Consider the following 23838-nt stretch of genomic DNA (forward strand, 5'->3'; position numbering starts at 1 on the left):
GGACCATAAAAACATAAACTGTTCCAGCCAATCATCGACGAGATGCGCCTTTAGGAGAGTTTCAATTGCATTGGGAGGGAAGGGGAGGGAGTGGCGAGCTAGCTCTCTGTTTTATTTGAACGTCAACAGAAGTGATGTTACCCAACATCTCTTAGAACACCTTTAATACCAATGTATATGATACATTTCTAGATTAACATGATCTCTTGAAATCCTAGTGAAATGAAGCGTCTTGGATTATCACTTTAATATGTTTGTGTGGGCCAGGGCTGAAGATGCAGTGTATGTGATTAAGAGCAGGTCCTCATATGATTAATGGTAAAATCATTTAAAAAAAAGAAACAGTTAGGCAACAGATACAACATTTCAAAACCAAAGACAAAGGTTACTTCAGACACATTTTATACTGTATCTATGCAAAATTCCTTCATCTTTTTCATCAATTTAGTTAACTCTGTTGACATAAATTTAGTTAACTCTGTTGAAAAAATAAGGTAGGAGGGCCTGTTTTCAGATGCATTCACATTTATTCACAAAATTATAAAAACAACTCTTGCCAAGAAATTATTTTAGGCAACAGTAACAAAATTATAAATAAGTAAAAATAAATAAATAAATAAATAAATAAAAAAACAAATAAATATTTTATGACACTGTTCCCAACTCTCCAGCCTCCATTCACTAATCCTTTTCCATAATTCCACTGAAATGATGAATAAGGAAAGTGAAAAGAAGCTCACATTTTAGTCATTGCATTGTTACATAGAAAGAGTAAAAATCTGTACAGACGACTCTTCTCCAGACTATACAGTAGGTTTGTGTTGGTTTTATATATATGCATAAGGTTCCACAGCTGGGCTAACGTTGCCTCCGATCCGTGCTGGATCTTATCCAAAGTCAGTAAACTCTAGGGAGGCAAGCTGCGGCTATTTCCTGTACAGTTAAAAGCGTTGTAAAACATTGTTTAAAGCAACACGATGTAGTTCTTTTACTTCAAAACAAAATAAAAAACAGCTTCAAACTCATTTTGATTCTACACTGATTTACAATCAGGAAAATAGAGTCTCTGACATTGTCAGTGTTTGCCTGAAACAGCTGGTACTGCACTACAGGTATGTAACAGTGTTGTTATGAGTAGGGATGTGGCCTTTATTGTTGCCATTAGATTAATTGAGAAAACCCTTAGCGCTAAATGGGAACCTAGTGCATTGAAAATGGGTGAAAAGCGTAATTCCTACATTGTGTTACTTTAGCTTGGGATTGCCATGGAGACAGAAGAAGCTGCTTTTGTTGTAGGAAAGGTGAAATACATCAGGCGACTACACGATTCCAACGGGAATGTGATTATTTTGCTATTTTCTGTCAGTGCAACACATTACACACATTATCACAATACATTTACACAGAATCACAACTGTGGTCCTTTTCACATTTTAAGGTGGACTGGAAAGGTGCCTGTGAATAAATACTTTTACTTTAAATAAATATATTTATATTTATTATATATATATATATATATATATATATGTATCCTATTTAAGCAATATGGGCAAAAATAAATAAAATGTGTGGCATATCTACACAATATTTGGACTATGATAAAAAATAGAGATGTGCTGTCGAATAAAGCAGACTTGTTGTTTTTTTCCCCACTGAATCACATTACTCCACAAAGAACGTATAAAGTGTCACAAAGGGGTATTCAGAATTCACCCACGGAGCAAGCAAATACAAACCGATGCAAAATGTCACTCAAGTGTTATAGAGAATACCACTCCAAAAAATACTTCCCATCAAGTCAATTGATTCAGCCTTTGCAAGACACTGATGGCCCCATTCAGAAGTACTTCACAACACAATAGCAATAATTTTCAAATAGAGAATTGAAGTTCTCAAGATGTCAAAACCATACAATGTAAATGTCTAATTGATCTACTGTAGGTGATCTAAGACTGGAATTAAATTACGTTATTACATCTACTAGGTAGTTAATCACTAGCTTGTCTATAGAAAAGCTTAATCGTAGCTCTATAGCAGAACGCTAATCTTGCAAATGTCTCCTAATTTAGGTTTCTAGAAGCAAAGTACTTTGTGCTTTTCTGTTGCCTTGGATTTACAGTGATTGTCACTTTCCATATTATCTAGCTATATTATTGAGACAATCAATGTACAGTAAACTGCCAAAAGTATGTGAGAGGAGGAGCTTTCATTTATCTATTGTTGGTCTGATAAGGATAAAATAATAATCTATCTCATTGATCATACTGTAGCAGGCATGTCTATCATTTTTCCTTTTCTTCTGATGTCTGGGCTTTGATATGTTTTGCTATCAAACATACCTGAAACTGATTTAAGCAACACAATGGTAAAAACTACATTTATATAGTCATATATTTAGGTCACTGACAGCAGCCAATATTTTTTTTTTACATTAAGATGTTACACAAAAGGATGCTTGAGGTCTATGTGTGTTCATTTCGACACTTTGGCATTGCTCCATGTTGTAAAGCCTTTCAATAAATAGATAACTTAAGGCTACAAAATGGACAAATCCAGCAAACCCAGAATTCACATCTACAGTGACATATTAAAAAGAAGTTGTTGAAAAATGTAGGATAATTACAATATTGCACCTTACGTCCGGCTGCTTGGACCCACGCCGACCGCACTGTGAGTCCAAAAAGCTCCTCTTTTACAAAACATAAAGGATGACACACCAGGACCAGCAATCCTACTTGAGTTCATCTCACACCCCTGTACCCCTGTTTGTTTCTTCTCCTAAACCTTCTCTTTTTCTGCTGAACTGCTGGACTTCCCTGCCGTTGGGGCTCCATCTTCAGCTGGCTTTGCTGAGGGCGATTTGGCCTCGGCTGGTGCAGGAGGAGCTGGAGGACTCTTTGTGTCAGGAGCTGGTGCAGGAGCTGGACTCTTAGCTTCTGTTACAGGAGCTGGTGCAGGAGCTGGACTCTTAGCTTCTGTTACAGGAGCTGGTGCAGGAGCTGGACTCTTAGCTTCTGTTACAGGAGGTGCAGCTGTTACAGGAGGTGCGGCTGGACTCTTAGCTTCTGTTACAGGAGCTGGTGCAGGAGCTGGACTCTTAGCTTCTTTTACAGGAGGTGCAGCTGGACTCTTAGCTTCTGTTACAGGAGGTGCAGCTGGACTCTTAGCTTCTTTTATAGGAGGTGCGGCTGGATTCTTAGCTTCTGTTACAGGAGGTGCAGCTGGACTCTTAGCTTCTGTTACAGGAGGTGCAGCTGGACTCTTAGCTTCTGTTACAGGAGGTGCAGCTGGACTCTTAGCTTCTTTTATAGGAGGTGCGGCTGGACTCTTAGCTTCTATTACAGGAGGTGCGGCTGGACTCTTAGCTTCTGTTACAGGAGGTGCAGCTGGACTCTTAGCTTCTGTTAGAGGAGGTGCAGCTGGACTCTTAGCTTCTGTTACAGGAGGTGCAGCTGTTACAGGAGGTGCGGCTGGACTCTTAGCTTCTTTTACAGGAGGTGCGGCTGGACTCTTAGCTTCTGTTACAGGAGGTGCGGCTGGACTCTTAGCTTCTGTTACAGGAGGTGCGGCTGGACTCTTAGCTTCTTTTACAGGAGGTGCGGCTGGACTCTTGACTTCTGCATCTGGTTTAGAATGAGTAGCACTCTTCGTCTCAGCTGGAGCAGATAGCGCTGCTGGAGTTTTGGTCTCCTTTTTTGGGGCTTTTGGAGTGGCAGCTTTTGGCTCCTCTACTGGTTTAGCAGGACTTTTTGTCTCGGCGGGTTTGGATGCAGGACTTTGACTTTTCATTTCTGCAGTTGGTTGTGGAGCAGCACTCTTGGTCTCTGCTGGTTTGGATGTAGGACTTTGACTTTTCATTTCTGCAGTTGGTTGCGGAGCAGCGCTCTTGGTCTCTGCTGGTTTAGGGGCAGGACTTTTACTCTCGGCTGTTGGTTGTGGAGTCGGCTTCTGGACCTCTGCTGGACCCTTGGCCTCTGCGGCCGGCTTGGCAGCTGGAGCTGTGGCGACATGCGTCACTGTCTCCACCGGTGATTTCGCCGTAGGCTTGCTGGCGGGGGTTGAAGTTGTCTCTGCGGGCTTGGCAGGGGCAGGTGCTGGGGCTGGGGCAGGTGCTGGTTTCGCACTTGATGCCGGGGCCTCAGTGGGCTTGGAGTCTGAGCTGGACGCGGCCAACAGAGGCGTGGTGGAGGATGTCTTGTCCTCCCCCGGTGAGCCCACGTCGTTGGCAGTGGCGTTGGCAGCTATCAGGGGCACCTTCTCCTTCACGGGCGAGTCAGACAGCGCCGTGGAATCTTCCAGGTGGTGGGGCCTCGCCAGACGGGTCGACTGGAGCCAGGGCCCCACCGAAGCTTTGTGCGATCTCGTCAAATGTGCGGCCCTTCGTCTCCGGCACACGGAAGTACGTGAAGATGAAGAAGAGGATGAGGAAGGCCATGAATATAATGAAGACGTAGGGGCCACACAACTCCTGTGAGACAAATACAAAGGATACAGCTGATTTACAATGATGGGAAAGCATTTGGCAAGACGTACCAGTATATACTGTACATTCTGCAGTTATGACCAAAGGAGTTTGTTTTATATTACATCTTTATTATAACATCATATGCATATGCATGAATAAAGCTCTAGAGAATTAAAATCAGCTACACATACCGAAAAAGACTCAGTCTCAAAACGGTAGCAATTTTGCTCAATATTTCTAAAAATCAATTATTTAAGCAGCTATTCATTAATGACTCAAACAGAGCTATGATGAATCATTAATCATTTATGTTAATTACGCTAATTTCTCATGTCTTAGATTACATTACAATCATGTCTAAATGATGGGGATGATAAATTACACTGAGATGCATGTAGACAGATGGGAGTCTTCAAAAAGAAATCACCTCCAGTTTGGGAAAGCTGACTCCCACCAGGAAGTTGGCGGTCCAATTGGAGAAGCCGGCCACGGCCATGGCAGCTGGGCGGGGTCCCTGGGAGAAGAGCTCGGCCACGATGAACCACGGGATTGGACCAGGCCCCAGCTCGAAAAACGCCACAAACGCAAACACGGCCACGATGCTCAGATAGCTCAGGGATTCGATGTGTTTCTGAGAGACGGAGAGAGAGAGAGGGAGAAAGAAAAGGGAGGTTGATCCATACACTCTTACAACGAATGTGTTAGAAACAACACAGTTTGTGTTGAACCTTTCTGGACATAGAGATAGAGAAATTGTGTTATTTTCAACACATTTGTTTTAAGAACTACTGTGCCAAGAGAGTTTGTGATATGGACAAGGGAACATACCAAAAAGAGGGCTATGGCCATCAGAAGGGAACTGATAGCCATGCCGGCCAATCCGACGAGGTGGAGAGTCCTGCGTCCCGCCCTCTCTACCAAAAAGAGCTGAAAACAAAACAAAACAATTACTACAATAACACTATTCCACAATGCATTGCTAGGAACCTAGTTAGTCAAACAAAGTGGCTTCAAGCACAGACACAGACACACACACACACACATAATTTAAAGGGGAGATAATTTGAGTGTGTGTAATGTGTCATTTGAGTGTGTTTACGTGTGTGTGTTTACTTATCTCAACAGGGATAGGACATAATGGTAAAAATGTACACTACTGGTCAAAACTTTGGGGTTACTTAGAAATAATTGCAAAAGGGTTCTCGACTGTTGTAAAAAGAAATGCCTGATCTTTAATGCAATATTTACATTGCCCATTATCAGCAAACATTTATCCAATGTTCCAAAGGCACATTCTTATCCAAGCACATAATGTAATCTGAAAACTGCTGCCCTGATTAAAAAAACAATGCAACTGATCTCAGCTGGTATTCTGTCTATAATGGAATGGAATGGAAATGTCTAAGTGACCCCAAACTTTTGACCGGTAGTGTATATATATATTCACTATTCGTACACATGCACACATGCACACACACACACACACACACACACACAGTGTAAGTTCAAGTAGAAAACCTTATGTACTTACAGACACCACGGTAAAGACGGTGTTGACAGCACCAGCTCCGATAGTGGCTATAATGGGCTCCTTCACCCCAGCAGACTCAAAGATGCCGGTGGAATAGTAGAACACCTGCGTAAATAAAAGAGTTAAAACTCTGGGTCAACTTAACAACAACTTGCATGTGTACTGCTTTATCAAGGAATCCAACGTGCTTCACAGTGAAAAGGGAACTTCACTAACCACCACCAATGTGCAGCAACCACCTGGGTGATGCATGGCAGCCATTATGCACCAGACACCATTACCATTACTGCAATCCCCGACTTGAAAACAAAGATGGCTGCGCCCTGTGTTTGTGTTAAGTAGTTATTTTACCTTAAGTGTTATTTTACTCTTCTTTTTACTGATTAGCAAATGTGAATGTCCATTTCAATAACTCATACACATTCCAATGCCTCAAAGGCATGTGTTATGTTGTTTTGTTGTTTGTGGAATATCGTGGAATGTGTTGTTTATCCGTTGGTGTTGGTAAAAGTGGCTAGCAATGTTGCTATGTTGCTAAAAACAAATGGTAGACAACGCACGTTACTCGAGGTGAATACCATGCTCTCCTGACTCATGCGCTGGGATGACCATAAACGCAAACTGGAACGCTTCTTACGAGGAAGTGACATCATTTCACAAGTTACGGGTTGTCGCAATGGACATCGGGAAACCCCATCTCATCCACTGGAGGTGCATGATGGGAGTTGTAGTCCACTCACCGCATTGATGCCTGAGAGCTGCTGGGAGAGTTGGAGCATGATGGCGATGAGGAGTGGTTGGCGGTAGGCGGCCGTGCGGAAGAGCTCGGCGATGGTCACCTTCTTCTCCATGGCCATCTTCACGCTCTCCTCCTTCATCTCCTGCATGTCCTTGCTGACGTCCTCCGTGCCACGTAGACGCACCAGAGCTGGCCACCCAAACAGCAGGACACGCGTAAAGAATCAGCACACGAAACACAATAATGTCAGTCAGGCACCAAGTTGTTCCATGAAACTGTATGAAGACATGATGTTTGGTGGCCTAGTGATTTGGGGTCTGAGTCTCCACATGGAACAGCGGAGAGCGCCTTACACATAGGATACGACAACGGCACCACTCCGCTCTGAAACCCATTATTGTCAATGACTTGCACAGCGCAAAATTGGTTTGCTGCTGCGCTGAGCCAAGTGCAGCGCTAGCACCAGCTTGCCGTTCAGCTAGCCCTCGCGCACACCCAGTCAAAAGTCAACAATGCTGAACTTTGACCTCGGCGCGCGGTGGCGACTACTGTTTCATGCTGAACGCAGCACATATTGCTTCCTATCTGAAAGCCCCAGAGGGTTGTGAGTTTGATCCCAGGGTCAGCCGCTAGTGTGCCCCTGAGTTGGCCAACACAGAACAAATAACTTCTTTATCTGACAGGAGCTTTAGGTGAACATCTATTGTTGTTAGTGTATACATCAAACATCTACATGTACATGTAGCACTATTGTCGCTAGCATCTTAGTCACATATTCTTGATGTAAGAAAACAGAGAAAGGGAATTGTTTTTTGTAGTGCACTTTAATTCACTATGGAAAAGAGTGTCTGCTAAATGTAATGCAAAATACCAGAGTGAACTCTGTTATTGTTGTGAGTTAACTGGGTACTTCAAATGCCAGTATAGTTGTTAACAGTGAAAGAGGTTTAGAGGAGAGAATGATCACTCATTCTGTTCATCTACTGAGGTTGTAGGCAAGTGACAGCACCTGCTGTGTTGGGCTCTACTTCACTTCTCAGCTCAACAAGCTCTTATCTCCCTCAGTCTAGGTTCCCAAACTTTTAACAGACATGTTAAGCTCAAACACGCGACAGCACTTTACCTCGGGAAAGCCTTGCCTCGCTGTGAAACAGTACAGCCTTTTGGTCAGCTCCCATCTCCTCTCAAAGTGCGGAGAATAGACACGCTTTTAAGGGCCGGGTCTTGATGAAATTCAGCACTCTCACAACCTCGTTCAAAATCTCATTCAGGTCGGGACTAACTAAGCTGCCTTGACACAAGCGCTTCCCTAAGAATAACAGTGCGTCCATTGCACATCGGGTGCTACCTGGGCCTAGGCTATAAAAAAACTAGATGTACCGCAGAGCGGTACAAAATATGACCGCCGCCCAGTCCAGCACATGTTTTCCACAAAAATAAGTCACGCTGAAAGGCATATATGATTCTAACTGTCTCACTGTATTGCATTATGCACACTCAATTCTCACTGGTATCTGCTAGACAACAAGTACCAAAACTTCATAGATTTCACATGTAATATACATTTTATACAACCCCACCCCCATCTTGTTCATAATTCTGAGAAATTCTTGAATTGTGTGCATGTGTGCGTGTACATGTTTATATTTATGTGTGTGTGGGTGGGTGTGTGTGCGTGCATGTGCATGTGCTTGCATGCGTATATATGTCTACTGTGTGAGTATGTGTCATATGTAGGATTACTGTGAATGTATGTGTGTGCGTGTTTATCTGATTATGCACATGTGTGCATATGGAATGGGTTTACCCTCCTTTCGGGGGGGTCCAGTCCAGCAGGGGGGCTACAGATCAAAACGAAAAACGATGGTTCCATGCTATCCATGTGGGGTTACATGCCCACCAAGTTTCAGGTACCCGGTCTTTCAGTGTCCCGGGATCCTTGTTGGTGTACGGTCACTAAATGTACACATAAATTATTTTATTGTAAGGGTCCCCCCATGAACGAAAAGTCCACAAAACTTGGGTATGCATTCGGAGGGTGTCATAATGATCCTACACTTTCAATTTTAGTGCAGTTTTGACCATGTCAGCCAGAGATATTGTGATGAAAACACCTAATGTTTTGCTTTTTTAATTGTTAACTAGGTGGCTGTACATGAAATGGTAATGGGAAAGACCAACATACAAAAAAAGGTGGACCTCCTAGGCCCCACGGTTCTCGAGATATTCACAGAAAACTGTCTCCGCCACCTACAGGCCAGTTGGTGTATAGTAACATAAATTAATTTATTGTGTGGCCCCCCCCCATGAACGGAATTCCACCTAAACGTATGCATTCAGAGGGTGTCATAATGATCCTACACTTCTAATTTCGTGAAGTTTTGACTATGTTAGGTCACAGATACCTGCGATTACAACACCTCATTTTTTACTTTTTTTTGTGTTTAACTAGGGTGGCGCCATACATGAAATGAGTGGTTATGGAATGGGCTGACATGGCCCTTGAGATCAACATACAAAAAAATGGTCCTCCTAAACCCTATGGTTCTCGAGATATTCACAGAAAACTGTGTCTGCCCTACCCTCCTTTCGAGGGGTCCAGTCCAGCGGGGGGGGGCTACAGATCAAAACGAAAAAAGGAGGTTCTATGCTATCCATGTGGGGTTACATGCCCACCAAGTTTCGTGTACCCCGGTCTTACAGTGTCCCGGGAATCCTTGACGGAAATTTGGACATGCGAAAAAGAAAAAAAAAATCTGACTAAACCTCCGCTTAGTTCTTGTTGGCGGTCATAATAAATAAAAAAAACTCCTGTTTTTCACATCAGTTCGCGCCCCGCCTGGCATGTCTCCGCGGCCCACAGTTTGAGAAACGCTGTTTTACCCTCTCTGTCTGAGTCTCCACTCTCAAATATTTTGTTAATGCGGAGAAAATAAGTTTTTAATGTGCAGTGCAAATGCGGAAGTTAAGTTACCAACGCGGGATAGAGAAAACGTTTGAAAAGGCATATGACTTAGATATTTTTTCGCGTACCCCCTGAAATCAGTCCACGTACCCCTGGGGGTACGCGTACCCCAGTTTGACAACCGTGGGTCTAGACAAACAACACCTCCTAGGTATCAGTGCGGGAGTGAAGAAGGGGAGGGAGTGCCACAGGAAGGCTACATCAGGAGCGTAACTGAAGCACTCAGCTCGCGCAGCGTCTGCTGCATCAATTAGATTCCACTATTCACCTTATTCCGCGCGCAAACATGGGGGGCGCTAGCTTTGCCCACATTGTCTCCGAACTTCCGATTGAGCAGTACATCCATTGCGATACATTGAGATAACAGAGCTCTATCGAGATGACTGGCATCATATGTTATGGGTCATCCTAAAGTTAGGAACGTTTATTTAGGATTTTGGTGACTTAAGACATTTCTGTTATACACCTTTCCAATCTGAAGTTTGGAAAACACTGACTTTGGAGCAGCTGTTCTGTAATGACTTTCTAAACTAGTTACCATAGTTACCAAAGAGATAAGGATTTGCGAGTTTCTCCATATGATACAGCGGCCACTGCCACATCGTCTTCCCACTCTGTAGGGCTGAATAGCCTTGGGTAGCGAAGTACAATATTGCAATCTGACCTCCAGATGGCATTTGTCGTTTTCCTCCCAAGTTAGCCTCTCTATCTTCTTCTCAATGAAGCTAACTAAACGTAGCTAGCCGACCGGAAGTTTAAAGACAACGTGGAATTAAATGGGCGGGGCTGAATAAGGTGAATAGACCCTTTCAAGAGAGTTCCATTATCAGCATCATAGTTGGCCCCACAAGGCTTCCGTTTTAACATTTCATATGTTATCTTAATGCAAAGGAAGTAGATTGGGAACCAAATAGAACGTTCAAGCATTGTTTTTGTTTTTATTGTTGAAAGGGTTTATAATCAATGGAACTGGCTATCAAAGATCCTTGATTACTAGCAGAGCCCGTCTACGGAGAGCCTTGCCACTCCGTATTAAGTCCCATTGTACCGAATTTTGGATGCAGTTCCACCAGAGTTCCACTGGGGGCGATCGCCATGAGTGCAGAATGAATGGGAGTCAATGAAGCTAGACGGCTAAAATTGTCTCTTTCACCTGATTGTCGTTGACAAATCTCAGATTTGATTGTAGTTTGTATAACTTCAACATGGGTTATAGGTCAAAAGTTGAATGAACGAGTACTTATGTCTTTTTGATTTCTTACAGGTTGGGTCGTTGTTGCACATAACACGCTAGCATTGTGCTAATGAATGACGTCATTGACACATTTGAAAGGCTTTTAAGAACAATTAAGTGACTTTAAAAAATGTAATACTCAACCAAGTGTATATTCTTTGCCTCCCCTTTCAAATACAATACTCAAATTACTTGAAAAAAAAAGATATCCCGAGAAAAGTGGATTTTGAGGGGTACAGCTCCATAGACCTCCATGTGGAACCACAGAAGGAACTGCAACCAGTTCAGAAACCGGAAGTTTTCAGAGTTCTCCCCTTATTAGACATTCTCTGTTACCATAGATAACAACATCGAAGGCGACATCTAGTCAGTATATATATCTATGCTCTGTTACTAGCAAAATAGAGTAACGTAATTCGTTACTATGGGAGCAAAACGGGACAGTTCCAGTCTGCATAAGTGGGAGTGTCACCCTACGTCACTAAATAAACTTTCTCTCTTAATAAGCAATAAGAACAGATAAACATAATTGTGTTCCCAGTATTATTGTCTATAATTATGTATGATACCAATGAATCATTCTTTAGGACATGATATGAATAATTTAATTAGTCATGTGAACCGAGCTAGCTAGCTAGCTAACGCTAGCTTAAAATGCTATACAAATGGATGGGAGTATGGCAATACAGCTATGCGCTAACAAGTGACTTGAAGGACTTCGCTTAAACTTAATATACTGTTGCAAATTCACTTGATTATAAACTATCCACTTTAACTAATGTCAGTAATGTTATTCAGCTAGTTGTAATTTCAAATAAATTACACTTCTCCGTTTAAAATGTTACCTTATCTAAGAGGCTAGCTAGCATGCTAACAACCGGACAGTAACTGGCAGCAGCATGGTCTGATATTAAGTTATTTTATTACAAATCAAACAACACACTTTTAGGCTTTGAAATGATCCCAAACACTTACAGATTATGACAAAATTTTTTCCAAAAAACCCTCAACAAATCCAGAAAGACATAATGACCAATTTATTGGTAAAATTCCACAAATCTCCATTGACATTAGTGCAGCGAGGGTTTACTCTGGTCTGCATAAAGGGGGATTTCCCCCCCTTGCAATAATCGAACGCGGAAGTTGTCGAACGTTTGCGCCTCTCGCTCCGCTTTAACCCTCTCTGTGGATTTGCTTCGCAAATGGAGCGCTTCAGTTGCGGACTCGGCGTAGCCAAGTCCATGAGGTGTCAGGAAAGTGTGTGAATGACCAACTCAATAAGTAAGGGAAAGAATGATTAAGTCCATAAGAAAGTAAAAATAGAGTGAACACAGTGAATCTGTAACTGAATGCAACTGTAGAATGCAAGTGAGTAAAATATGTGACTGAGTTTGGTTATCCTTTCAGAATTAAGATCAGGCTCCTAATGAATGGGGAGAGATTTGTAATTCCTGATAGGAAGGTCATCACGCAAATCCTAGCTTGAAACAAAATGTTAATACGAATTTAAAAGTCTACATGAATCCATGTTTAAATCTGAATTAATCAGTGTAAATATCTGATAAAAAAATCACTCAAGCAACACTGCAAAAGTCATGAAAAGACTTGTTATCAAAAGACGTGTTAACTTGCTCACTGCACATGCACCAACTCCATCTCTATAAAGTCTCTGATATGTCCTCACCTTTGCGTGCCTTTTCCTCCTGATTGAGGTTGATGAGGAGGTATCGGGGGCTCTCGGGACAGAAGGGCAGCAGGATGCACTGCAGCACCGCGGGCAACACCGTCAGAGACAGCAGCACCGGCCACAGCAGCTCAGAGCCCAGCAGAGACTCCAGACCAAAGATCTAGGAGAAACACAAGACCATTCAGATTACTACTTGCAGGAGGAGGGCCAAGTAGTGTTGATCAGTAATCAGATTCTTTATACATCATTTCATTAATGAATCTGAAACGTTCTGACATCAGTGAAATAAAAAATATAGAGAATGCAAGCGTTTAAAAACATGAAGGTTGAAGGCATATTTCATTTTTGTGACATTGAATGAAAACTGAGACAACTTCCCATTGTATCTAACCAGTTTGCTTAGCATCCTACTAATACCAGTGGATACAGGCCATTGCAACCCCCCAAAGAGACCCCACAGCAACCACAGTGTCGAAGCAGCTCTACCTGGGCAATGAGGATTCCCACCACCACCCCCAGCTGGTGGAGCGTCCCGAACGCCCCGCGGAGAGGTGTCGGGGACACCTCGCCCACGTACATGGGGGTGAGGCCCGTGAAGATGCCGCAGAAGAGGCCGATGACCAGGCGGCCAGCGATGACCATCTCAAAGGAGGAGCAGAGGGTAGAGAGCCCCATCAGAGCACCGCCAATCAGGGCCAGGATGTTCACAAGGAACATGGCCTTCCGCCTGTGCACAGGAGACGGTGACACATCCGGACAGACAGACAGACAGACGGTGGGTTGAATTACAAAATGAGCATTATTTGTCTTATGTCCAAGTACAGTATACATCTTAGCACACAATGATACAAAATGCTTTTGAAAGCAATGAGGATAAAAAAGGGGAATAAAGAAAAGACAGATGATTCTAGCACAAAAAAATCCATCCTGATAGACAAAGATACAGAACAAAATATAGATAGATAAACCCATGTTGAAAATGTGCAGATATATACAGTAAACCCATGTTGAAAATGGGCAGATAGATAAACCCATGTTGAGAATGTGCAGATAGGATAAACCCATGATGAAAATGTGCAGATAGATAAACCCATGTTGAGAATGTGCAGATAGGATAAACCCATGATGAAAATGTGCAGATAGATACAGTAAACCCATGTTGAAAATGGGCAGATAGATAAACCCATGTTGAGAATGTGCAGATAGGATAAACCCATGATGAAAATGTGCAGATAGATAAACCCATGTTGAGAATGTGCAGATAGGATAAACCCATGATGAAAATGTGCAGATAGATAAAGTAAAACCCATGTTGAAAATGGGCAGATAGATAAACCCATGTTGAGAATGTGCAGATAGGATAAACCCATGATGAAAATATGCAGATAGATAAACCCATGTTGAGAATGTGCAGATAGGATAAACCCATGATGAAAATGTGCAGATAGATAAACCCATGTTGAAAATGAGCAGATAGATAAACCCATGTTGAGAATGTGCAGATAGGATAAACCCATGATGAAAATGTGCAGATAGATAAACCCATGTTGAGAATGTGCAGATAGGATAAACCCATGATGAGAATATGATGTAAGATGAGGACAGAGGGGAGCGATGAGTACAAGCATGAGTGTAAGGCAGTAAAAGGGAGCAGGGAGAGAATGGCAACCGAATGAGTAAGAGTGCACTGTGATGGTGATGGGGGCGGACACTTTGGGGAGAGTGCCTAAGAAATACTACAGCACAATAAACGAGCACAATAAAGCTGGAGTACAGCCAGAGCTCTATTTCTCCCTCAGCAATAATCACAGATCTCTTTCCTAGTGTTTCACAATAAAGTCATGGGTGGATTGGTTCATCTTACAATAATATCTTTGACAATTAACTTCCAAATAACTTCAGGGCATTTAGCAATCATTGCACATGCAGCTAATTTGAGTAAGATCTCTTGCTGAAAAAATGCAATGAGCAGATTGGGATAACAGGGAAAGTTAACCAAGTCATTAATCAATTCTAATACATCTGTAGAGCAACATTTTCATTTTCCTTCCAACTTCCTTTTCTCTAATTTTTATTTTGCTACTGAGCTCCCCCTGCAGTATTTGTATTTTACACAATAAAATCATAAAATACCACTAAAGGCTAGCACCCTTCAAAGACAATTTTCGAAGAGCCATGCCAACTGACAAGGTAATATTACACAATTTAATACAAGTAGGCTATTGCACAATTGCCGTAACACAATTTGTGATTCTCCTAATCGGGGGAGTGCAAGTTGCAAGGCTGGTTTTACATAGACTAAGTTAGAGCTGTAGAAGGCGCACGATCCGTCTAGTCTACTATCAAAATGTAAAACTAGCATACTGTAGGATGCCTTTAACTCCAGGCTAATTCACTAGCACCAACCTGCCGAATTTGTTGGATATGACTCCCACACTGAAGGACCCGGCCATGCCACCCACGCTGAAGATGGCCACCGCCAGACTCCACACGATGGTGCAGGTGCCTGGCTCGATGGGCTTCCCATAGCGCTCCACCCAGGTGCTGTTGAAGAAGGCTCGCAGTTTCTGACACACAACATGACAGACAGGCATTAGGACCAATCACAAGGGCGCAGGAGTGAGAGACCAGCTGACTTATTACAGCTGATTATTTCAGACTTAAAAGCTATAAAATAAAATAAAAACATGCCAGGCCTTAGCTAGGCATTGCATTTGAATTGCTGTCCATTATACATGGCTAATTATAGGTAGTCAGAGAAGAGGGAAACACACACACACACACACACACACAAAGACACACACATACAAAGACGCACACACACACCACAAACTCACTCTCTCTCTCTCTTTTCTCACACACACACACACACACACACACACACACAAACTCTCTCTCTCTCTCTCTCTCTCACACACACACACACACACACACACACACACACACACACACACACACACACACACACACACCACAAACTCTCTCTCTCTCTCTCTCTCTCACACACACACACACACACACCACACACACACACACAGACCTGTTCTGGAGCATTGATGACACCCGTGTTGTAGCCAAACTGTAGGGATCCGATTACGGCTGTGATCAGGGAGAACAGGAGATAGCACGTCACCTGTTTGGGTTTCTGATGGAGGCCGACGGAGAGACAGAGAGAGAGCAGACATATAGGCATGAGATGCACAGGACACAAACAGGGGGAAACAATACTTGCCCTCTGTGCTGACTCATGCTCCACTCAATCCTAATTGGGTGATTTTATCCAGTGACATTTGCAGAGGCTTACGGCCAGGCTACACCGGGCACATAACTGCAGCGCTCTGTTCACGGAGGGTCTGCTGCTAACAATTAGCTTCCACTGTAATCAATGGAACCTGCTACACCAGACGTGATAGCTACGCGGTGTTTCTTCGTTACTAAAGGGTATGGGGATTCACAACGAAAAAAATAAAAAAAAAAAAAAAGAAATCAGAAATCATCAGAATATCAGCATCGCCAAAATTGTTACTTTACAGTTTTTTACAATTGTTTACACACGTTTTCAAAACTGTGTCTATTTTTCAAAACTCCACACACAAAACCCACAACTGCTCACACAAAAAAATGCAAAATACCCCAAATCTCCAAATCTTCAAAATGTCAAAACACATGTTTAAAGCAAAGACACAACATTCAAAATGTCTCTCTCTCTCTTTCTTACACACACACACAATGTTTGCACAGGTTTGGCAAACATTCGCCTCACATTACAAACACTTTTGTCATAATATGACATTTTGGATACATCATGTACAGTACACACTGTTGCTCAAAATCTAAAGCTCTTCTGTCTTATGCTTTCTATATGTATTTCCATACAAGAGTGAAAGTTACGGTATCAACAAAGAGAAGTTGAAATACACAGTAAAAATGCAAGCAATATTGAAACCAAAAATAGTGATTTGTCCCAAATAATTTGCTGTTGTGAATACAGTATTTTACAGCAAACAAGAAAAAAAGCAAAGAAGAATACAGTGACCACCAGATGTACATGGAGTTTTGAAAACACTGATTTTGTTTTTTTCTAAAGACAAGTGTGTGTGTGTGTGTGTGTGTGTGTGTGTGTTTTGTGGGGGGGGGGGGGTAAGACAAATTTTACATAAAGTCAACTTTTTTTGTAGAACATTACTGTAAGCTAAAGTCCTATTACTGTATTTTCTCTATTTTCAAAGTATCTGCATTGGTTCTGAATATTTCAACCGGAAATCCTCTAGGAGCAGATTGAAAGGGTCTATACCTACAGTATATAGAGAGTATATCTATTCATAGACCTATACTAAGGCAATGATTGGATGGTGTTCAGTAAAGTAAAGAGTGTTTGCACATGTGAAGAGAAAGAGTGAAGCACTGGTGATTTAGTGTGGCATTTTGATGGGTTGTGTTTGAAGAACGAAATCAAGTTACTTCCTGTTAGATTTTTTGTGTTAGGTAGAAAATTGTGTGTGGTGTTTTTGCAAAATGTGTTTTAGAAATTGAAAACTTCAAACACTGAGAATTAGTGTATGGTTTTGCAGATTTGGTGCAATGATGTTTGGAGACATGTTTAGAAAATTGTGTGACAAGCAAAGATTTTGTGTAACATGAAAAAAAACTAAACATCACTATCGGCCCAGAATTAAAATGTTGTAGTAGGCAATGAGATTCATTTTTAACATGAACTACGCACTTAAATATGTTGTAGTCTTCTTTGGAACGATATCTCCACACATCTTCATAAGCTGTTACTGACAATGGCATTCTACCTATTAGTGACCTACTTTCAGGAGGCTATTGACCCGTCTCCCCTGGGTGTGTGTTTTCTTTAGTGCTTCCTGTTGCATGCAGGTTTAGAGGCCACCGCCAGCAGCTTGTGCTGAGACTGCACTATGCCTTGAGCCATATGATCCCTCTCCCTACAGTTTCACCGGCCAACGCAACCTCCCATGTCCTCCACAGGCCAGACGAGACCACCCCCAGTATGACAGTTACATTACATCTATTCATTCATTTGGAAGACGCTTTTATCCAAAGCGTCTTCCAAAGTTAATAGAATGACACGTAAGGAGACAGGTGTCTCTGAAGGAGACTGACCCTGTAAATGAGTTTCTCTAGGGTTGTTGGTGCAACACTGACTGACAAAGGTCGTTGGTGCAATTCCCAAGGTCATTCATGCTGGTATCCATCTCCATTGTGCTAAGGAAGGAGTCAATATCCAATCAAGTCTGTCAACAATGGACTAAAGGTGACACTACAGTAGGCTGTATTACAACCTTATACACACATTGTGTTTTAGCAATTATACCTACAACAGTAAGTATTTACTGTTCTTTCTGCAATGAATCATGATTAAACACATTTTAAAGTACAAATCACATATCCTCAAGTTTGACTAAAAACAGTGTACAGCAGAATAATTCAATCAGTCTTCAAGGGGATTGGGGGCAGTTGTAGTCTTCTGAATGCCAGCCCCAACAAAATAAATTAAACAGCAAATAGCTTTACCTTACGCCTAAGCCTTTTTACACTGGGGTGAGAAAAAATTAGTAGGGATTGTAACAATTTCTTAGTCTTTTCTTATCTGGCCTTGGAGTAATAAACCTGGTTTTTTTTTTTTGGATTTTCTTGCACTGATAGTTGACAGGATAAGTAGCCTAAGCCTAAACCTTCAGAAGACTTCACTAGCATAAAGGAAATTGAATACAAAACTAAACCCACTACTCCCCCAAGACATAACGGTCCCGAGACAAAACTAGACCGACTACTACCCCAAAACATATTGGTCCTGTGACAAAACTAAACACACTATTCCCCCAAAACATATTGGTCCTGTGACAAAACTAAACCCACTATTCCCCCAAAACATATTGGTCCTGTGACAAAACTAAACCCACTACTCCCCCAAGACATATTGGTCCTGAGACTCACTTTCTGCATTTTCCCTCTCTCTCACTAACCACCCCTCTGAGTGTCTTTAAACCACAACAGCTTAGTAAAATGCTGTACCAAATGCAAGCACCTTATCATATCATAATTCCAATCACTTGACAAGCTGGAAAAGTAGCCCGTGTTTTGCAGTATTACTACCTTTGGCAGTATCAAGGTCACTCACTGCATTGACCTGCCTTAAAGGCCCGCCTGTTATTGCTTTTTAATATAGCTGCCTACACCCTTTTCCTCAGGCAAACAGGATATAACAAATAAAATGTAAGCATTCTATTACTGTCAAAACACAAACATAAATGTGACATAATATCCTCCCAATCATTGTCTAGATAAGAATCTTTATACGGCAATAGTGTGCAATGCATTGTGGAATATTTATTTCCACAGTGAATAACTTGATCTCATGTATTAAAACTATAGCTATACCACTACTGGATTATTTTACAATTAACCCTACGGTAGTGTGTGTGTATTTTACAATTAACCCTACAGTACTGTGTGTGTGTGTGTGTGTGTGTGTGTGTGTGTGTGTATGTGTCTGTCTGTCTCTCTCTCTCTCTCTGTTGTTCTTCTGCTTAACCCTTCTTGTTGTTTAACATTCTAAAGAATATCTTAATTCTGTCCAACCTTAGAATGTTCAAAACCTACACCTTTAAGGGTTTCAGTTTTTTCAGTTCCACCCATGTTGTCATAACAACGGCCTGAGGGTGACAGCTGCATTGACATCCGCTAAAATAGACCAAAACCCAAAGTGGCACACCCGATAGTCACACAAAAGACACCAAGGCACAGGGGATGCAGGCTGCCTTAGCATGGGGTTGGCTGGGTCTCTTCTTGCTGTTGAATTACTGTACTCCCATGACTCACACACAGTACTGTACATGGAAGTTATACCAATCTGACTTTGATTCAGTGAGGACTGACTCACTCACTATCGAATCCAAACTGACAAAATAACCCTTAGGGATTATATTAGGGTCTCTAAGGGACTGTGCGATATTTGGGGGCTAAGAGAATTTTTTAAGCCTTAGGGGAAGGCCCAGGAGAACATTTTTGGCCTGGGGGGAGGGCCGAGGAAAATATTTTTTTCCTGATCCATTATATTTTTTCCTCCTGATCAATGATCCGTTTTCGAGATTTTAAAAGGTTTGTAGGCCAAAACATGATTCACGTCTCTTTAACAGAGTGGGCGAGTCCAAAAAGTCGCAACCCTACCTGAAGCTTGCAGGTTTTATAACATGGCGTCTAACAGTGTTGCGCAGTCTGCCCGAAATTAAGCGGTCGCCCGCAGATATGAGTCATAAACAAAATATGATATTCGGGTCATTGGCGGGCGGGTCAGTTAAAATAATTAAAATGTATATATTTCTACAAATAGGCCTTCTTAAAATATCACGAGAAGGGTAGCATCAATACAGTAAAGTCAACAGTAAAGAAGCTGAAGACGCGAGTTATAATAATAAAGACACCCCTTCAGGAAAAGCTATATAGGTTATGGGAAATATTGGGAAAAGTTCTTAAAGAAGATGACAGTAGTACGTTATGGTCTATGTAGGCCTACTTCTTGCGAAGCCATTTAAAAGTAGCCTATCATAGCCAAAACGGGCAGCCTGCAGGAATAAATGTTATGGCACAGACTACACAGCCATATCTACCGGTATGTATAGGTTCGCGCATGCATAAAAGTTACCTTAGTTCGTTGTGTTTGTGACTTTAAGCAGTGGATGTGCTTTAGTAAAGCTTTGTGCTTCATTCAGCATTATAAACCAGTTCTTACGTTTTGACCAGCAATGTATCTCTCTTGCCTACCTTACCTCACCATTTCTGTTTTCAAAAGAAAGATGTATGTCCATGGCCTTCAAATCTTATCCTAGTGTTCTAATCCTTGGTGGTTGTGTGCGTGCTTGCGCTCTTATTCTCATTCTCTCTCCTGCGCAAACATTATGTCCTGCATGCCTACTGCGTGTAGCCTAGTTCTACTGCATAAAGTTTCGCAAATAAATTAGTTTGTTTTACAGAAATGGCCAACTGTCACACTGCATGCAGGCTATAACCAAAAGCACACATTTTGTAAATAAGCGGGTCGGATCGCGGGTCGGCTATAATTTTGTCCTAATTAATATTCGCGGTCCGAGTTGCGGTCGGGTTGATTAAAATATCGGGCGACCGCGGGCCACTTGTGACCAAATCCGCGCAACACTGGTGTGTACCCGTGTGTGTGTGTGTGTGCTTATGACATTTGCTGGCCGTTTTAACCTTGTAAACGTCATTTTTCGACCAGTTTTATTTGATTCACGTAGGGGGGAGGGCCTAGGAGAATTTTTTTGAGCCGGGGGGAGGCCCCTGGGGAAAAAAAATGACCAGGGGGGAGGGCCAGGCAGAACATTTTTAACCCGATCGTCTGGCGACCCCCCCCTAAATATCGTACAGTCCCTAAGCATAACTAAGCATAACTAACATAAACACATACATGTGAAAACGTTTGGCAACACTGATAGCTGCTGCAAACATAATAATTAATAATACTAAGTTTCATGCAAAACTAGACTGCTTATATAATTGTAACATAATGTGGTTTCATAAATTGGACAGCCCTGACTTTCCGTTTTTGACAGTGCATGTCACATCTCCCCACATGTCAAAACCCACTCTGAGGTCTTTGTTAAATGAACATTGGAACCATGAATCCAATATCTCCCTGACCGTTTGACAGGGACATATGGATGACTCTGCCTCTAGTGAGGATCAATGGTGGGCAATGCAAAGCATGCTTCTCAGTCCGTGTCAACACTATGTTTCATCTCACAAAGTCCAAGCTTACACAAACACACACCCATTTATGTGCAAGCATGCACACATCCACAAGTGCGCACCGTTATAGAACATGCTTGCATGTAACTACCAAATGTATAGATTGATGGGGATGAGTCACATCAGACCAAACCACCATGTGCTGGAATACAGCTCAAGAACCTTAAGTGCAAGACCTAGTGATCTCATTTGTGTTAGGAGAGATATGTTGTCAATAAGTGATATTAATTGTGCTCAGCTGTGCACATCTTTATCATAACATCGACATCATAAATTACAACATAGACACACACTCACCGGTTCTCCCTCCATCTTGAGTGAGAGCAAAAGCTGTTTCTAAGATGCGTGGGCTCCCAGTAGAGACAGCACTGGATGAAATACACGATGGAAGAGAATTACTGTGATCAGCACCACCCGTAAAGCTGTCGAAAAACGCACGTGATGAGGGTAAGACCGATTTGAAACATTCAAAAGTACAACAGGTCCTCCAACGATGCCAACACCCAGAGAAGCCTACACCCACTCTTTGCCTCGGTTGAATTATTTGTACTGCTACTACTACGATACTGCAAGAGCAGCCTACCGCCCCAACAGAGGGCCAGATAACCAAACCAAACCAGATGATGTACACATATTACTCAAATAACAGTAGGTCAACCGATGATATAACAGTTTTAAGAACAGTAGGCCTACACATTAGATCTATTTGAAAATAACACATTTAATCCCACGTGCCATATACTTGATCAAAACAATCACAAAATGAAGGCAGAATTTGAATGTTTTACCGTAAATTTGGTCGTGACCGCGCTTTCCACTGACCCACTGGCACCAATGCTGTCTGCAATCTCGTTGGTATTCGTCACACACAGTGGTGGCAAGACTATCTGCACGTTTCCCGGCTCGCCCCCGCCTACCATTACAAACAGAGATGCTGCGCTGCTTTCTCTTTTTTCGTGCGTCTGTCCGTGACCCGCTTTTACATCACATCTCGTGACAGCTGCTCCGTCACAGCCCAAGCCTATGCACCCTGTTCTCGTGATCCAGTTAATTCACGAATAAAGTGTGAGGCTCGGGCGGCCGTTCACTTCCCGGTGTGCGACGAGCGGACCCGATAACCCTCCCATGATGCATAGCGCCAGCGACCTTGAGAGTACCAGCTGAGGGATGCTGCTGATGCAACGCAGCCGGGTACCACAGCGCCCATCACGCGGGGAACACTAGCCTGCTGGACTGCAGGACTATTCGGATGAAATCTCTTTCAAAATCACAGTCCTGAAGTTCCTCTGATAGTCTATTCTGGACCCCGCTTGGTGGTTGATGCTATATTGGCAAAATAATAATCATGACATCTATTGAATAAGCCTACACATGCATGGACATAGGCAGGTCTGTTGTCATAAGATGGTTCCTCGCATGAGGATCGACGCGTCATTTTCCAACTACAGAAAACACGGAACATTCCACAGTCAGTAAACCCATGACATCATATCACCAGACTAAACATAACCTGTAGGTTCCTATATCGACGCCCTGAACTTTCCATAGTTAATTTTATTTGACATCAGTTTTAGTGACTACTAAAAGCCAATGTTAAGTCATTTAGTGAACACTAGGCAACCTTGCGTAATAATACCCAATACGATATGCCTGGTTGCTATTTCTGAGGTAGGCTACTTGGCTATTTCTTGACAAGTTGATAGAGACAGAATCACTACCAGGAGCTCTTTGATGGTAGTTTTATTACATATAAAGAGCAGAACAGTCCGTTATTGGCCAACTGACAAATGACAGGACATCTTTCAGGCGTGACAACAGTGCGACCTGTTACAGTAATAGCTTATGGTGAAAGTGGTAAAAGTAGTTCTACCATAATCTTTGGCAACCTATATTTGCCTAAACTCTTCAACATTTTCTAGTTTTTTATTGTAATGATAATGCATACCATGCATATTTGTACAGTGTTATTAATTTATAATATATAACCTATTAATATATAATTTAGGCTATACATTTTTTGTACATGATTGATCATATTTTGCGCACTCCAGGCAACAGAGGGCGCACTAGCTGTCTGCTTTAATGTTAAATTGCACCATCTGGCGTTAAAACCATGTTGAAACCATCAAGCACGAGAGACAGAAAAATCAATTGAAGGTAGGCCTAAACGTGTAAAACGTGCCAGGGCCAATTTCTTCAAAACGAAGTGAATTGATCGTATGAGGAAAACAACGATGATAGCTGATGTGTTTTAACCCTCGAAATGTGAAAGAAACCCACAAATAGCTGTTCTCAAATGACTGCCTTTGCTGTTTTTCTATGTGATTTACCATCCTCAGTCTCCAAGTTAAATTCAGTTAAAGTTTTAATCAAGATCCTCAAAATAAATAAAATTTTTGACGATCTGTCAAGTTCAGAATGTGGATG

General features: G+C 42.1%; 1 protein-coding gene across 1 annotated transcript; it reads right to left on the reverse strand.

The window, feature by feature from the left end:
* Window positions 1-149: 149 nt before the first annotated feature.
* Window positions 150-22788, reverse strand: slc2a3a (solute carrier family 2 member 3a). The gene is given in 12 exon segments (XM_048229069.1): window positions 150-4293; window positions 4295-4468; window positions 4893-5096; window positions 5294-5392; window positions 5997-6101; window positions 6737-6924; window positions 12619-12781; window positions 13108-13348; window positions 15028-15188; window positions 15662-15766; window positions 21709-21833; window positions 22200-22788. Coding segments are annotated over 11 exon segments (2970 nt in total). The 5' UTR covers window positions 21724-21833; window positions 22200-22788; the 3' UTR covers window positions 150-2778.
* Window positions 22789-23838: the final 1050 nt, after the last annotated feature.

The sequence above is a fragment of the Alosa alosa genome, chromosome 20 (assembly GCF_017589495.1).
Source record: "Alosa alosa isolate M-15738 ecotype Scorff River chromosome 20, AALO_Geno_1.1, whole genome shotgun sequence".
NCBI lineage: Eukaryota > Metazoa > Chordata > Actinopteri > Clupeiformes > Clupeidae > Alosa > Alosa alosa.